Genomic DNA, 17,005 nt, shown 5'->3' on the forward strand with positions numbered 1-17,005 from the left:
TGCATTTGTACTCATATATTTTATCTCTTGATACCTCCATTAAAGTAATTGGGAACTATAGTATTTCAGGGGAAGCTTTTCAGTCCAAATATGAAAATAATACATGATCACTACAGAAGTAATAAAGAGATAATTTTAAAAGATGACCAAATACTATATGAGGCACACCTACATACACATCCTAACTCCACATCTTCTATCTGCAAGGCATAATGATCACTCGTACTGTCGTGTCACGTCTTGAGAGGACTGATTTGGGAGTATATGTGTCGTCATGTTCACCTGCTCACCAAAAGGCCCTGCCTCTATATAAAGTGCCCTCATCTGCAGTTCATCTACTCCAAGGAGGAGGATGGATGTCAGCAGCCAACTGATGTTATAGCTGGTGTATGAAAATACACATTTTTAAATTGTACAGTTTGTTATATTTGGGGTTTTAGTCTAATCTGATATTTTCATTCTAGGAACTGTTTATGGACACTGATTGAACTCATGCGAATAAACCAAATTGAGTGTACTGTACATTTCTAAATGTCTAGAACAGCTGCATCTATGTCTTGGTTTTCCTGGCTCTTCATTGTGTGGTCCAGGTCATCCCAATCTTTGCTGCTTGTGTGGCTTGTGGGAAGAGAACTGGGAATCCGGGATGGACTTCTGTGTGATCAGATGTTGACATGTTCTCGTTGGGGTACACCAAGTAGCCAGGGTCTGTTTCAAGATGGAGATGTAATTATTGGTGGTCTTTTTCCTCTTCATTATCAGCCTCCAGCTATAGACCATGACTTCACTCAGCTGCCACACTACAATCCATGTACTGGGTAAAACTCTAAGTTACAGAGAATATTTTGATTACTGTAGAATGAGAGCATATATAGATATAACATAGGAGTAATTACTGTGTTTTGCTGGTGGATTTGTAGTTGCAGTTTTACAAAAATTATTCAAACAAAATTCACTAATTTATATTTTATCATTTTATCTCCCCCCTCTCAGTTTAGAATATGTTCCACTGCAGTACATATATGCTATGGTGTTTGCACTGGAGGAAATTAATCATAGTACAATGCTCCTACCAGGAATCAAGCTGGGCTATCATATTTTTGACAGCTGTGGGCGCCCACCATGGGCTCTCCAGTCAGCACTGTCACTCGTTGGTGGAGACAACACCAGCTGCAACTCTACAAACCCTCCAGATTATTCTAGTGGGCATGGAGAAGAAATTAAAGACAGGAGGGGTAACTCATTCATTGATCAGAAAACATACAAAAAATCTGTCAGCAATTTTTCTTTCTACTTTTTCTACTCCTGCTACAAGATGTTGTTTAATTAAATCAATCATTTCTGTTTTCAGGTGGTAAATCTGTCCCCATGATTATTGGTGGTGCTTCATCCATAACAAGCCAGATACTCTCCACAGTGCTGGGGCCACTCTCCATACCTTTCGTGAGTTTTGTTTTGAATGCACCATAAAAACTGTATATGAGCTTTTTTGTTTGTTTTTAGATAAGTGGAGCCATCTTTTACTTGAATTTATATCTTTTACTCAAAGAAATATTCATGCTTTTTTATGACAGTGGAGAAACTGATTTTTTTTTAAACAGAAACAAAAAACTTTATAAGATGCAGGTTTTTGTGTATGTGTGTGTGTCTGTGTCTTTCAGATCAGCTATCTATCCACCTGTCCTTGTCTCAGTGACAGGCTCCAGTATCCAAATTTCTTCAGAACAATCCCCAGTGATATTTACCAAGCACGTGCTGTTGCCCAGCTTGTTATACGCTTCAACTGGACTTGGGTTGGAGCAGTTGTAGCAAACAATAACTATGGCTACATGGCAGTAAAGGTATTTGCATCTTTTATTTCAGTCATTTAGACTACTCAGCCATATCTCTAAAATATACAGTAATAAGTACATTATATAACTACATTTACAGTGTGATAATGTAATAGGCTTCTTTCACCTGTATATGTCAGGTATTTCAGGAGGAGATTCAGGGAGCAGGTGTCTGCCTGGCATTTGTAGAGACTCTCCAAAGGGAAAATATCATTAGTGATGCCAGACGAGCAGCCCTCACAATTCAAGCCTCAACTGCAAGGGTGATTTTGATCTTCACCTGGTATACAGATGTGAGGGAATTGTTCCTGCAACTTGCGAAACTGAATGTGAGAAGCTGTAATGCCTATCGCATATAATGCATGCTGAAAAAAAGTTAGAGATTATATTTAAAAACAAAATAAACTTTGAAATAATTTTCCTTTTGCTTATTAGGTGACTGATAGACAGTTTTTGGCCAGTGAGGCTTGGAGCACTAGTGGGGATCTGGTCCAAAATTCAGTTACAAGCAAAGTGGCAAACGGTGTTCTTGGTGTTGCCACTAGAAGTTCAGCTATACCTGGATTTGAAAGTTATCTCCGACGTTTACACCCAATTCACCATCCAGATGATGAGTTCTTAAGAGAATTCTGGGAAGTGGAGTTTGGGTGTAGTCTTCATTTATCTTCCTCCTCAATGCTCAGTTCTCCTGTCTCCACACTGAAGTCTAACCATAAATCAAATATTTTAACTTCAAATCCTCCTGTTATGTCTGATCAGAAGGCTTCACTATCACATTGCAATGGGTCGGAGTCTCTGAAAAAAGTGCAGAATCTCTTTACAGATGCATCCCAGCTAAGGGTGACATATAATGTCTACCTTGCTGTTTATGCTGCAGCTCATGCCCTCCACAGCCTTCTCTGCCCCATTAAAGACAGCCCTTCTGAAAACAACATCTCCACCTGCTCCTCTCCAAAACAAATCAAGGCCACTGAGGTAAAGTAATCATGAATATCATCCTTTCCCTAAAAAATTTAATAAAAATCCATGTTGCATTCTTTAGACACTGAACAGGGTTTTGGTCCGACCCATGAGTACCCACAATGCTGTAATTACAACATTTTCATATGTTTCAGTATTGCACTTATCATTGAACTCTAATAACTCTAGTTTCACGATTGTTATAATTTTACAGCTTTTGCAGCACTTGCAAGAAGTGAACTTCACCACACCACAAGATGAAACATTTTACTTTCAAGGAGCCGATATTCCAGCAAAGTATGACCTTGTTAACTGGCAGAAAATGCCTGATGGGACACTAAAAATTGCTTTGATTGGTCAAGTGGATGGGTTTGCTCTCCATCTTAATGAATCAGCTATTCAGTGGATCACAGGATCCAATCGGGTATTTTATATGAAAATAATGTAAACTGTAATTTGTGCATTTCTTGCTCTTAACCGGAATACACATATTGTGCTTAAAAATAAGTGTTGGCTTATTATTTAGGTGCCTATTTCGGTGTGCAGTGAGATCTGCCCCCCAGGGACCAGAGAGGTCAGCAGGAAAGGAAAACCTCTCTGCTGCTTTGACTGTATTCCATGTGCTGCAGGAGAGATAAGCAATAAAACTGGTAATGGAATTACAATCTAAACTCCTCCTTGTAAATCCATTTGATTTAAAGTCATGTACTTCTGCTGTTCTTGTTTGATTTTCCTTTCTCTTCTTCTTTCCTTCTCCACTCTTTTTACTGTTAGGTTCCCTTGACTGTGAGCGTTGTCCCCTAGAGCTCTGGTCTAATGCTAAACGTACTGCCTGCATCCCTCGCCAGCTTGACTTTCTTGCCTTTAATGAGACTTTGGGAATTACTCTTACTACAGCAGCTGTGACCGGTGTCACTGTGACAACAGTTGTCTTTGTGGTTTTCCTTCACTACCGTCACACACCTGTGGTGAGAAAGAAATGTTCACAACATTATAATGTACATTTTAAAGAAAACATCGTGTGCAGTTGGCAAGTGCAGTTTTTTTGTTGTTAGGTTTTATTTGACATCTCATGTCAGTTTTTTCTTCAAGATTAAATAATTGACAAAATATTAAAACAACAGAATTATTCCACATGTGGCTGATATTATCTGTGTCACTACTTTTATAAAGCTGCACTTTCTTAATTTTAGGTGAGGGCTAACAATTCAGAGCTGAGTTTCCTGCTTCTTGTGTCAATCAAGCTCTGCTTCCTGTGCTCACTCGTGTTCATTGGTCGTCCATCAGTCTGGTCTTGTCGGTTCCAGCAGGCAGCTTTTGGGATCAGCTTTGTGCTTTGTGTGTCCTGCCTGAAAGTCAAGACCATTGTGGTTCTGGCAGCATTTCGCTCAGCTCGGCCTGGTGCTGAAGCCTTGATTAGATGGTTTGGTCCAGGCCAACAGAGAGGAAGTATCTTCCTTCTTACATGCATACAGGTCATACAGATGTTCTGTTTTGAATTTTTAAGTCTTTGTATTTTTACATCTGTCTAAAAACATTTTATTTTTCATATAGATTATCATCTGTACCATATGGCTATCCCTCATCCCCCCCGTGCCTCGACAAGATCTGGGTTTTCAAGGTTCAAAGGTCACTCTGGAGTGTGCCATGGTTTCTGTGGTGGGATTTTGTCTGATTTTGGGCTACATTGGCCTGCTGGCCTGCACCAGTCTCATATTAGCCTTTTTTGCTAGGAAACTTCCTGATAATTTCAATGAGGCCAAACTTATCACTTTCAGTATGCTGATTTTCTGTGCTGTTTGGGTGGCTTTTGTGCCTGCTTACCTTAGCTCTCCTGGTAAATACACTGTTGCTGTGGAAGTTTTTGCCATCCTGGCTTCTAGCTATGGTTTACTTTTCTGTATTTTTGCTCCGAAGTGTTTCATCATTCTTTTGAGGCCTGAGAGAAACACCAAGAAATATATGATGGCCAGGTAGCAAAAGTAAATTAACAAAATATGACAAATAATTATTTATCTGTTTATCTATATCAGCACTTCATCTTTATGTATTCATCTTTGTTTGTTGTTAAATTAATAGAAAAACCTTGATTCACTTTATCCAGAATTAATTGATTGATTGATTGATTGAATCTTTATTTTGAACATGTTGAAAAAGTACAACAAAATAGAATTAAAAGAGACAAATGAACAAAGCAAAACAAAAGGAAAACGAGCAACCACAACTCCAAATAACGTTCATGTTCAAAAAGGAGCAGGAAGAAGCACAAGCTTATTTAATCCCACCCCTTTTCCACTATCTAGTATCAATAGACTACAGAAATACCTCCTTGCAATTACATTATATGTTATGTGTAATTTTTTTTTTATTATTATTTTTTTTTTATATATATACATATGTCTGTGAAGGTTCTCAGTCATCCAGGTCATCGTAGTCAAAGGAGCTTGCAAAGAAAAGCGTCTGGACTTCTTTAAGTTACTTGAAGACGTTTCACCTCTCATCCGAGAAGCTTCTTCAGTTCTAAGGTCAAATGGTGGAGAGTCCCAGATATAAACCTAGTGGAACACCACAAGCAATGTCCAAGCATGATGAGGAATGGACACCCAGCTTCACAAATTGTTTCCTGTCACTTAAATAATTTTTCACCCATTGCAGTACAACCCCCCTGATCCCGTACTGTTCCAGTTTATTAATTAATATGTCATGATTGATTGTGTCGAATGCTTTCTTGAGATCCAGAAATACTCCAGCTGCATACTGTTTCTGATCTATAGCATTTGTAATCTCCTCAATTGATTCGATTAATGCCAGAGATGTTGATCTTTTTGATCTGAATCCATATTGACTGTCAGAGAGTAATTTATATTTATCTAAGAATTTGTCTAATCGTTTATTAAACAGGTTTTCTAGGATTTTGGAGAATTGTGGTAGTAAAGAAACAGGCCTGTAATTTGTGAAGTGGCGTCTATCCCCGGTTTTATACAGCGGCACAACTTTAGCTATTTTCATTTTGTTTGGCACTTTTCCCGTCTGAAATGATAAGTTGCAAATATATGTTAGAGGTCCTACAATTCCTTCAATGACCTTCTTGACGATTTTCATGTCAATATCATTACAATCAGTAGATGTTTTATATTTACACATGTGTACAATGTCAATTATTTCTTTTTCCTCTACTGATGTGAGGAACATTGAGTTAGGGTTCCTATCAATCAGGTTTTCACTACAGTCTACTGATGGCAGTGACTCAGGAATTTGTTCTGCCAGTTTTGGTCCAATATTTACAAAATAATGATTAAAGCTGTTGACCTTATCAGCAGTGTTTTCCATAATATTGCCATTGTCGAAGTATTGAGGATAACTTTGTTGTCCAGAATTATTTTTAATGATACCGTTTAAAACATCCCATATTCCCTTCATATTATGTTTATTGTTGTTCAATATTTTACTATAATACTCCTTTCTACATACATGATCATGCTAAGTTTTAATATATTATTGCAAATGTATATACCTTACGACTGTAGTTTTATAGACAAACCTTCGACGAAAACAAAACACCACCCATATTAACTTATCGTGTCAATGTGAAAACGGTTTACAGTTTTAATATAATATTGCTGTATCTGACATTAATTAATAAATGCGTTTTAAAATCATTTTTAAGGAACTACTTATATTCTTTTATATGGTATAAAAATTAAATAATTCAATTTTTGACCTTACAATATGAACTACCATGAGATGGCTCTTTTTTAAATTGTAACTCACTGTAATTCAATTTCTTGGTAAAGATCAAACACAATTCACGTTTTAAGAGATGCTAAAAAGTAAAAAAAAAAAAAAAAAAAAAGTTAAAAATTTAACTGTGGTTGTAAGGTGTAGGATTCTATATGATCTCTCAGGGAAGGCAAAATATGAAGCTGACGACTCCTCTAGTAAAATGTTCAGATTGTGGAAACAAAAGATACTCCACAGGTTGAATTTCCTTTTTACCCATTACCATCAGTATTTGCAGCTTCACAAACATAGCTACAGGTCTCTTTTAGTAAATGTGTGTCTGTGTTTAGAGAATTCATTATTACATACTCTCAGTACTCCAACTTGCCATAATATCATTCAGAGAATTATTTAAACTTCATGTCTAATTCACAAGAGCCTAACATAATCATTAAAACATCCATTCATATTACTGTAAGGATCCCAGTAAGCAATATTACCAAAGAAGATGGTGTGCAAACCTGGAAGACATCTGTACAGAACTTCCTTGCACAATGCTTCATGTGTTACTGTGTTTTACATCATATACCACAAAAATGGCTGAAGCACAAAATTAAAGTTTAGTTTATTAAAAGAATTATAATTACATTTAACTTACATAATAGATAAATTTTGACAATGAAGTGTAACACAGTCAGTCAGTTATATTTGAAAAGATTTATTTAAAAGAAAGAAAAGAGGAAAAAGAGTAAATAACTATTATTTAGATTTCTCAAGAGGTTTTTAATATTTACATTTATTATTTTTATTAATATATTTTATTTTCTGATTTACTGCACAGAAAATAAAGATGTTTTTAACATAAATGAAAACATTTTATGACACAATCCCACGGCCCATAACAGCTTTCTTTGTGTTCATCTCTGGTCTCAATAGGATTATGTAACATTTGGGTCCAAACAGTGTGATCAAGAGTCCAAAACTTGAAGCAAGAATGGCAAATACCTCTACTGCATCTGCAAGATTTCCTGGTGAACTGACATAAGCAGGAACAAAGGCCACCCACACAGCACAGAAGATCAGCATGCTGAATGTGATGAACTTGGCCTCATTAAAACTGTCGGGGAGATTCCTCACCAGGAATGCAATTAGAAAACTGAGGAAAGCCAGCACACCAATATAGCCCAATAACACTGCAAAACCAACAGTGGACCCAACTGTACATTCATATACTATCTTGTCATTGTGGTATTGGGTGTTTTTATGTGGAGTTGGAGAGGAAGAGACAAGCCAGGTAGTACAGATGGCTGCCTGAATAGATGTAAGAAACAGAACTGTTCCTCTCTGCTGCATAGCACCAAACCACTTCAGACTGGCTCCCCCTCCTGGCTTGGAGGCTTTGAACACAGCCAGAACAACCATGGTTTTTACCAGGATGCATGAGACACACAGCACAAAGCTGATCCCAAATGCTGCATGCCTCATTTGGCATGTCCACATCCTGGGTCGTCCGATGAACAAAAGTGAACACAGGAAACACAACTTAAGTGACATTAATAGCTGGAAACTAAGTTCTGAATTGCTGGCACGTACTATAGGTGTTCTTCGATGGCAGATAAAGATCCCCAGAACAACAGCACATATAAATGTTCCCAGTAAAGAGGTTGTTGTCAAACAAATACCCAAAGGGTCATGATAGGAGAGAAACTCTGTCTTCTTAGGAACACAGTGGTCACGCTGTGGGTTTGACCAAAAATCCTCTGGACAACTGGTGCACTCCAAGGAGTCTGACAAAGAAGGGTTGATGTTGAAATGCATCCTATATTTCACAGAAATTAAATCAATTATGTCATACAGAAAGACAAAGACCTACTGCTCTTGTTAGTGATCTTTCCCTCAGAACAAGGGATGCAGTCAAAACAGCATTCGGGCTCTCTCTTCCTTCTCACCATGTGGGTACCAAGAGGACAGCTCTCACTGCATACTGATCGAGGTGGCTATTGGACATAAAAAATAAATATTTATTGCCTGCTACAGTTCTATATACTGTAAATGTCATAAAAGGTAGTTGTCAAATAAAAACATATCTAACCTGTTTGGATTCAAAGTTCCAGAAGATTTTGCCTTCATCAAGTATGAGCTCTTCACCTTTGAAAGCTGTCCTTTTAACCTCACCCACTTTCTGAATTTTAGTGCTTCCATCAGGGAGCCACAACACGTTAATAACATCATAAATTGGTACTACATCACCATTCTCGTCAAATGACACTTGATCGCCAAATGGAGTGGTGAAGTTCACTTTTTCCATGTAATAAACAAGCTGTTTAAAAGGAATGTATAATAAGTAAATTACTTTTTGCTCCGAAAATAATTATAGAACGAATGATTTATTCATAGATGGAGTATAAAATGATATCACATCTGCCATGGCTCCAGTAACTTTACAGTGCAAACAGTGGCAATTTTTCAGTTCAGTAATCAAATATAATATCATATCTATGGTACCTACATATATAAAGTCATTTTTATCTAAGTCTCAATCAACCAAGGCACATTACTAATAATCCTGTATAAAAGTTAATGACCTGAAGTTAATGAAATTCTGAAAGCATGCAAAAACAATTTATCCAAAGGTGGAGTGTAAAATGATAACACACCTGCCAAGGCTCCAGTGACTGCAAAGAGGCACAGCTGTTCCCACTGAAAGGCCCTCTTCCTGGCTTGCACCGCAGCATATCATCAAGGGAATATGCCAGTGCATAAACAGCTTTGTACACATTATACTCAGGCCGCAGGTTGGAAATGTCCAAGTACTCATTGTCCACATTTCCTAGATCTTCCTGTCCAGTGCATAGTGCACCTCCACCTTCCAGGAAGTCTGGTGGAGCTGGAGCAAATCTGCACTGAAATGTAAATTCCCAAAACTGATTCACCTGAAATATTTTGAAAAATGTTTATTACACATTATGAAAATATACACACACATAGTAAAAGTGTCCAAGTCTCACCAAGCTAATTCCGTAGCTAGTGTTGTGATGTAGATCAGGACGTATTTGCAACAGGAATTCCCTGAGCCCTGGTATTTCTCCTCGGCGAATGGTGATACCCAGTGTACCACCCAGGTATGGCATAAATTGAGGTGTTTGGAGCACAGCAGATTCTGTCCAGGCTTCGCTGGCTATCCACTGAAGGCCTGTCACATTTTGCCTTACTACCTGTGAATTAGATTAGACCAAATCTATGAAGTAATATTGAACCTCCAACTTCTTTACTGAAACAGTTTTTGATCTTTAAAATTAATTCTGAATGATTATTTTTCTGTTTTCATTTCTGTACTGACAATGATACGTAATATGTGTTTTACACAATTATGAACTATAATTATGAAGACCTCTGTAACTAGTAATTATTAAAGTGTTTTAAAGCGAAACCTCATCCATAAGGTGCATCATGCGACTAGGATCTTCAAAGACAATGACAACTCGAGCTGTAGAGGTTTTCATCACATCAACAATCCTCCGGAGTTCATCTGTGTCTTTGTCCCAGGGTAAAACCTCAGTGTAGGCCAGGCAACCTTCACCAGACACACTCAGCTCAGACTGAAAGGATCTGGCTGCATGAAGTCCATAATCATTATTACTGACAAGCAGACCTGCCCAAGTCCAGCCAAAATGCTTTAGAATCTGGATCATTGCACGTACCTAAGTGAATACAGATTAAAGTGTAAGTGCATTAAAAAGAAGAAACAAAACAAAATTTCTGTGCATTATCTGTCTGTCAGTGTCCACAGAACAGCATTTAAATATAATTGCAATTTAGCTTTATTCTCTGAGACAATACAGAAACGAAATAGAGCATAATTCTCAAAACTAATTATATTATTATTTCTAATATTTTCATATCTGTCTGTGTTCTTCTTTTACACAGATATTGAAACAGACTTTTGTTTTTCCATTTTAATTGTGATGACAAATTTTCACCTGGAAAGCATCACTTGGGATCGTTCTAAAGAAGGATGGATACTTTTGACGGTCACTCAGGCAGGAACATGTGGCAAAATAACTCACCTGTGAAAGATATAGACTGCATATGTATATTGTAGAGCTATCCATGTAGAGATATCTTAACTTTGTCATCATGACTGCATTATTTTTATTTCATAAAATGGTTTTACATTTTCAATTAAATCAACGCAATCCAAGAAAACTGTTACATGGTCAAGCAGAAAACTTACCATAGGTACTCTGTACAAACCTAAGACGTTGGAGATGGCAATAGAAATTGTAGAGGACGGATCACCCACAATCCCTACGACTGGAGGATTTCCAACACATGTATCATCTACTACAATTTGATCCTCTTGACCACTGGCTAATGACAATGCTCCACGGAATCCAATTCCAAGTTCAAAGCAGTTATCATAAAGAGTGTATCCCAGAGTCACATTTGGTAGCAGGTTTGAGTTTCTGTTGATCTCATCAATAGCAAAGGCCATGGTTTGTGCGAGCTTAAATCCTAGGACATACACACTAAGACAAGAAAAGGTTAACTACTAAAAAGTATAATACAATACAGATTTTTAAAATATAGGAAAATGAGCACAGTGAAAATGTTGCAAAAGGAATAATATTATAAACAATCAAGGAAAGTGAATAACAATTAAAGACATATATTAATGAAAATAAATTTTAAAAAAGAAGATGTTTTGTCTAATTATTTCAGATATAAAATACATATTCATATTGGGATTAGGTTTGGTGGTTTTCTTTTTCTGTTTTTTTCATTCTGTTTCCCTGTCATAGTTACCTATGGCAAGTAGGCTGTTGTGGCAGCGAGGTAAAAGACAGATCAGGAACACTTGAAAAGAAATGGACTTGAAACAGTCCACCCAGAACCACATCTCCAGTTTTGTGCATCTCATTTAGATGAAACTGTCCCTGCAGCTGACAGGACAAAGAAAACTGAGGAGTGGATAGAGTCGAAAAAACACAGGAATACAGCAAAACAACCACGACTAAATTGTTTCGCAAAGATGAGCACATGACAGCTTTCTGAATTGTTGAGATCAGTCATTAGGTTTTATTGTTTGCCATTCCCTTTTATTGACTTACTGTGTTGTTTAATCTTGCACACCACCCATCAGGGAAGAAGGCGGAGTATACTTTTCATTTGAGATTGCTTTGTATCCAGGCAAACTCAAGGAACACTCTGTGAGTAAATTAGTCATCAGTAATAACTCACTGAAGAATTGTCAGAGTAACAGGTGTTTCTGTGTGCATATCAAGTGACACAAAAGAAGAATAGTAAAAATAACATAACATTATTCATGTACAGTAAAGTTAACGTGGAATGTACAACAACATCATATTAAAGAGTTTCAGTCCATATTTGATTTAAAAGAGAGGGACAACAACTTACTTATTTGATCACTACCCAGAGTTCGTGGCCACAGTTGAATAGTTGTAATCTAAATCTAAGTTGTAATCTAAATTGACCTGTAAATTAAAAACTTAGCTCAGACTGTACAGTGCCTGTATCATTGCACGTTTCCCAAATCCATCAGTGAATCTCATGCTCCACTTTCCCCAAACTCGTGAACAAGACCCTAAGACATTTAAATTCCTTCAATTGGGGTAGTAATTTGTCCCAGATGGAGTTGGCATTCCACCTTTTCCGGCTGAGAACTATGGTCTCTGACTTGGGGGTGCTGATTTTCACACTTGGCTGCAAACCACTCCAATGCAAGTTGGAAGTCACCACCTGATTAAGCAAACAGTTTCTCTCACCAGCCATGGCAGATGCACCATCCGTAATAATACCAATGACTTTATTCCATGGTAGTTTCATGTCATCTACAGCGGAACAAACAGCAGCAAATAAATCTGTTCCTCTTTTTTGGTCCTTAAGGCTCTGGAGGTCAAGTAGCTCTTCACTCATGTTCATTTTATTGTCCACTCTTCCAAAAACAATCATTAATTGAGCGGTGTCAGATGCATCTGTGCTTTCGTCACAAGCTATCGAAAAAAAGTCAAAATCCACTCCTTTTGCATCCAACTGTCTCTTAATATTAGATGAAACTTCTTCAGTTCTTTGTACCACAGTGTTACGAGCAGTGTTGGGCAAGTTACTTTGAAAAAGTAATTAATTATAGTTACTAGTTACTTCTTCAAAAAAGTAAGTGAGTTAGTAACTGAGTTAAAAGATTCTAAAAGTAATTAATTACTTGAAAAGTAACTATTGCGTTACTTTTAAAAAAATGTTTAACCCTCTGGGTTCCAGGGTATAATTGGCCATTTTAGACTACTTTTGATGTTTCCTCTACATTTCACCTTTAAATACTATTTACTTTGCCTTGTTTGGTATCATCCTTTTCAGCACAACCTCACGTCTGAATTTACAGTTATGTTTTCATTTTGACATACTGTATTAACACAATTAATCTAAAATCAGAGAAAAAACATAAAGTCTGAGTAGAAAAAGTTTTATTTTTTACTGTAACAACTACAAACATGTTTATTGAATCATATTTCATATCTTTAAATGCAAATACAAATTGTCAATTTTAAAACCATATGCACAAGTTTTGCAAACAACTCCTCCTCCTCCTCGCGCTAACGCCCTGGCTTCAAGCATGGGGAGCACGAGCGCTTTGCCCAGTCGCTCGAGGAAGAGCCGTCGTTTGTTGAGCTTGCCCGCCATCCAGTCAGGGTGAATTTCCCTCCAGAGCACGAACGCGTTGTAGGCCGCGACGTCGACCACCTGCAGGTCTTTCTCCTGTAGCTGTATGTGCTTGGTGCGGTTGTAATGCAGCACCAAGGGCGGTTTCGCGCTGCCGCCGCTGCTGCTGCTGCTGCTGCTGCTGCTGCTGCTGCTGCTGTTGCTGCTGTTGTTGCTGATGCGGCGGCTAGGCCGGGGCTCGGGGAGTGGTGGTGGTGGTGTTGGTAGCGAGGAGCCGTGGTGAGGAGCAGCACGTTCTTGTTCTTCTTGGCCACATAGGAGAGGATGATCGTGTCGGGCCCTTTTCCTCCTCCTCCTCGTCCCACGGAGCCGCCAAGTACTACGGATTCGACGGAGCCCACGGCCCTGCCCTTGACGCAGCGCAGCTCTCTGGGGATCTCGGGTCTGTTTGATCGCAGAGTGCCCAGCACGGTGTGGCTTCTTTCGCGATAGAGCCTGTCGACGAGCTTGCGCGAGGTGAAAAAGTTGTCGCACGTGACGTTGCGTCCCGGCGTCAATCCCTCGGTGAGGTCCACGACCACTCGAGTGGCCAGGTGCTTTTCGGGAGGGCCGCGCTTGTCGGGCTTGCCGGTGTAGACTTGCATCTTCCACGCGTAGCTGGGACACGCGTCGCACGCCACCCATATCTTGATCCCGTACCTGGCCGGTTTGCTGGGCATGCACTGTCTGAACGGACACCTTCCTGATGGCGAGGGAGAGAGAGGGAGAGAGAGGGAGAGGGAGAGAGAGAGAGAGAGACGTGAGTTTGAGAGAGAACACACTTGCAAGCGTGGAAGATAAAGTCACGTAAAAGCACAAACGCAGAACCCAACAACGACAATACCAGACGGGAGGGCGAGGGAGAGTGGGAGAGAGAGGGAGAGAGACGTGAGTTTGACAGAAAACACACGTGCAAGCGTGGAAGATAAGGTCACGTAAAAGCACAAACGCAGAACCCGACAACGACAATAGCAGAAAGCTAGTGTTGTCGTCGTTCCCGCTCCTCTTCCTCCTCTCATCCGCCTCGCCTGGTCTCTCTGTCATCGAAGCGCAGCGCGCTCGAGTAGGCTCGAAAGGTCTTGAGCGGCATCGTGGCTCTGAACACAGACCTGCCGCTCTCGGCGTCCCACAGGCTCTCGCAGGCCTCTCCCCGGGACCTGTACACGCCGGCGAGCACGAGCAGCCTGACGTAGGCTCGGAACTCGACGCGGCCCATGGGTTTCAATCTGTCGATGGCGGGCCTGCGCCTGTCCGCTTCCAGGTTGGTCATGGCGATCACCGAGTCCTCTATCTCTGGCGGGAAGTAGGCCATGAACAAGGAGGCCTCGTCTCGCGCCGCAGCCACGGCCTCTTCGGTGGGGCATCGTCCTCGCGGGTTGAGGTCATCGTTGTCGTCGCCGTTGTCGTCGCCGTTGTCGTCGCCGTTGTCGTCGTCTTCTTCCTCCTCTTCTTCGTCGCCTTCTTCTTCTTCTTCATAGTCTTTGTCTTCATAGTCTTCGTCTTCTTCTTCTTCATCGTCATCGCCGTCATAATCGTCGGCTACATCTGCGTCGCGAGTTTCACCGACATCGCCATGCCCGCGATCGCGCCCAAGATCATCAACGCCACCTGAAGCACGGCCGGCGTCCTCTCGCCAAAGCTCCGAAACCCCCCGCCCACAGTCGACGTCTTCTTCGTCTTCTTTGTCTGCTGCTTCTTCTTCTTCTGTGTCTTCGTCTTCTTCTCTGCCTTTCGGCTCGCCTTGCGAGCCATCAGTCTGGCATAATTGCAACCGAATTTCTTGGCCGTGCTTGCGTAGGCCGCGCACACCGCCCCGGAACCCATGGTCCGCTACCTCGTCATTTTCGCCCTCCTGCTCCTCCGAGCAGTGCTCTTCCTCTGCGAGTGTTCGGGCTGTCGAGTCGTTATCCTCCTCAGCCTCTTCCTCCTCCTCCTCCGAGTTCTCCTGTTGTTGTTGCTGTTGTTGTTGCTGCTGTTGCTGCTGCTGCTCTTGGTCTTCCTCGACCCCTAGCCCTCGATAGCGAAACGTGGCCGGTCGCAACAATGGAGCGCCCGTAGCCCACCCCGCGTACGCCAAACGCGCTGGTGATGGTGATGGCGACGGCGATGGTGAGCGGGAGGAGGAGGACGACAATGACACCGCCGGCGAAAGCGGTCCACCTGTACCGACCTTAGTGCTCTTTGGCTCCCACGGCCTAGTGCGTGACATTGTCTTCTTCGTCTTCTTCTTTCTTGTGGCACCTTGTTGTTTTTGTTGTACAGCACGCGCCCGGACACCGCCTCTGTAACCAAACCCCAACACGCTTAGTACCCGCCATCCACGCTCTTATCATCTCACCACGCGACACGCTGTGCTTTCGCCGGGGTGTTTCTCGACCCCCCCCCCTTCTCTCTCTCTCTCCTCTGTCTCCCATCCCCTTGGGGGGGGGGGATTTCGCGACCCCCGCATATTCCCTCCTCCCATCCCCTCCTCGAGGGGGGATTCGTGATCCCCGCCTCTTCCCTCTCCCACTCTCTCTCTCTCTCTCCCTCCCCTCGGGGGATCTCGCGACCCCAACCTCCTCCCTCCCTCCCTCCGCGGGGGACCCGCATCCCCCGACCCCGCCGCTCTCCCCCTGGCGGGTGCATCAGGGTTAAGGTGTTCTTTATGGAGGGTGTCAATTATGTTTTTTTTCCCACAGCTGTCAGGACAGCAGTCATGTCCATCCTGTGAGTCCTCCTGAATTAGAAAGACCATTTAGAGGCTCAGGAACCCTTTGCAGATGATTTGAATTAATTAGCTCATAGTAGAGTGGCACTTTAAGTCTAAAATATTTAACCTTTTCACAATATTCTGGTTTTGAAGTTGGGTTTTTCTTAAGTTCCAAATCATAATCATCATAATTACTAAATGGGCTAAAAATGTCTAGTTTGGCATATAATGAGTATTTAATATCGGTTTTACTTTTTAAGTTGAATTACTGAAATCACTGGGATTACTGGGCAGACTGACAATAAATCAACTTTTGCACAACATTCAAATTTGTTACACCTTTAAATATCAGTCAAAATGAAATGTTATATTTACCTTCCTTTTCGATATATGGACCACCAGGACTCAATTCGCTGGTTATTCGTTGATGAACCAAACATGTGACTGGACTCTCCGCTGAAGTGGTCATCATGATGGTGACGTAGTGCGCACTGAACTGCAGCCATAATGCCGTTTTCTGTCCCACAGTCAGTTCTCAGTCTCATCGGTACAACACCAAGGCTCCCAACACATGACAAGTAATAGTAAGCTATGACCACTGGATTATTATTGGTTGGTCCACATTCTAGCCACAAAACCTTGCGTGAAAATCCATCAATGCACCCTGAAATGGCCAAACCGAATGGTTTGAGCTTGTCATAACCATCAGCATGCCACATGTAGTTGGGTCCCAGCGAATGATAGGTTCTCCTAATGAATCTGCTGCGTGTTCTCATCTGGCATCCATGAGGATTAAGCTCCCGGAGTATTTTCATCACATCATCCCTCTTCACTTTAAGATGATGCTTTTGTTTAAGTACCTGCCACATTGTTCGATACCCAAACAATCGCCCAGGTCCTTGAAGCTCCGCTCTGATTGCGTTAATGATCGTTGTTCTGGAGTGAAAATGTTTTCTTCGGTAAAGTCCAGCATTATTGAGTTTACTTTTAAGACTAAAGACGATTACACTATATGAGTGACCTTCGTTGAAATATTTAATGCAGTACTGTAGGTTGTCTGACCCTTCTGCCTGGTCTGTGTCCC

General features: G+C 41.0%; 2 protein-coding genes across 2 annotated transcripts; one reads left to right on the plus strand and one right to left on the minus strand.

Moving 5' to 3' along the window:
* The first annotated feature begins 531 nt into the window (after positions 1 to 531).
* Positions 532 to 4,769, plus strand: LOC146373574 (extracellular calcium-sensing receptor-like). Its single transcript, XM_084951086.1, has 11 exons — positions 532 to 818; positions 994 to 1,202; positions 1,352 to 1,443; positions 1,662 to 1,841; positions 1,973 to 2,161; positions 2,268 to 2,807; positions 3,007 to 3,216; positions 3,319 to 3,442; positions 3,567 to 3,760; positions 3,986 to 4,267; positions 4,347 to 4,769. The coding sequence occupies exons 1-11, from the start codon at positions 532 to 534 to the stop codon at positions 4,767 to 4,769; spliced, it is 2,730 nt and encodes a 909-aa protein (XP_084807212.1).
* Positions 4,770 to 7,388: 2,619 nt separating this feature from the next.
* On the minus strand, positions 7,389 to 13,397 carry LOC146373575 (extracellular calcium-sensing receptor-like). The gene is made up of 10 exons (XM_084951663.1): positions 13,348 to 13,397; positions 11,319 to 11,465; positions 10,747 to 11,041; positions 10,493 to 10,579; positions 9,944 to 10,213; positions 9,521 to 9,727; positions 9,170 to 9,445; positions 8,605 to 8,832; positions 8,386 to 8,509; positions 7,389 to 8,299 (listed from the first exon to the last, which is right to left on the minus strand). Exons 2-10 carry the CDS (start codon positions 11,426 to 11,428, stop codon positions 7,389 to 7,391), a joined length of 2,508 nt encoding a protein of 835 aa, XP_084807789.1. The 5' UTR covers positions 11,429 to 11,465; positions 13,348 to 13,397.
* Positions 13,398 to 17,005: the final 3,608 nt, after the last annotated feature.

Source organism: Perissodus microlepis, chromosome 14 (assembly GCF_051167445.1).
Source record: "Perissodus microlepis isolate ML-2025 ecotype Zambia chromosome 14, ASM5116744v1, whole genome shotgun sequence".
Taxonomy (NCBI): Eukaryota; Metazoa; Chordata; class Actinopteri; order Cichliformes; family Cichlidae; genus Perissodus; species Perissodus microlepis.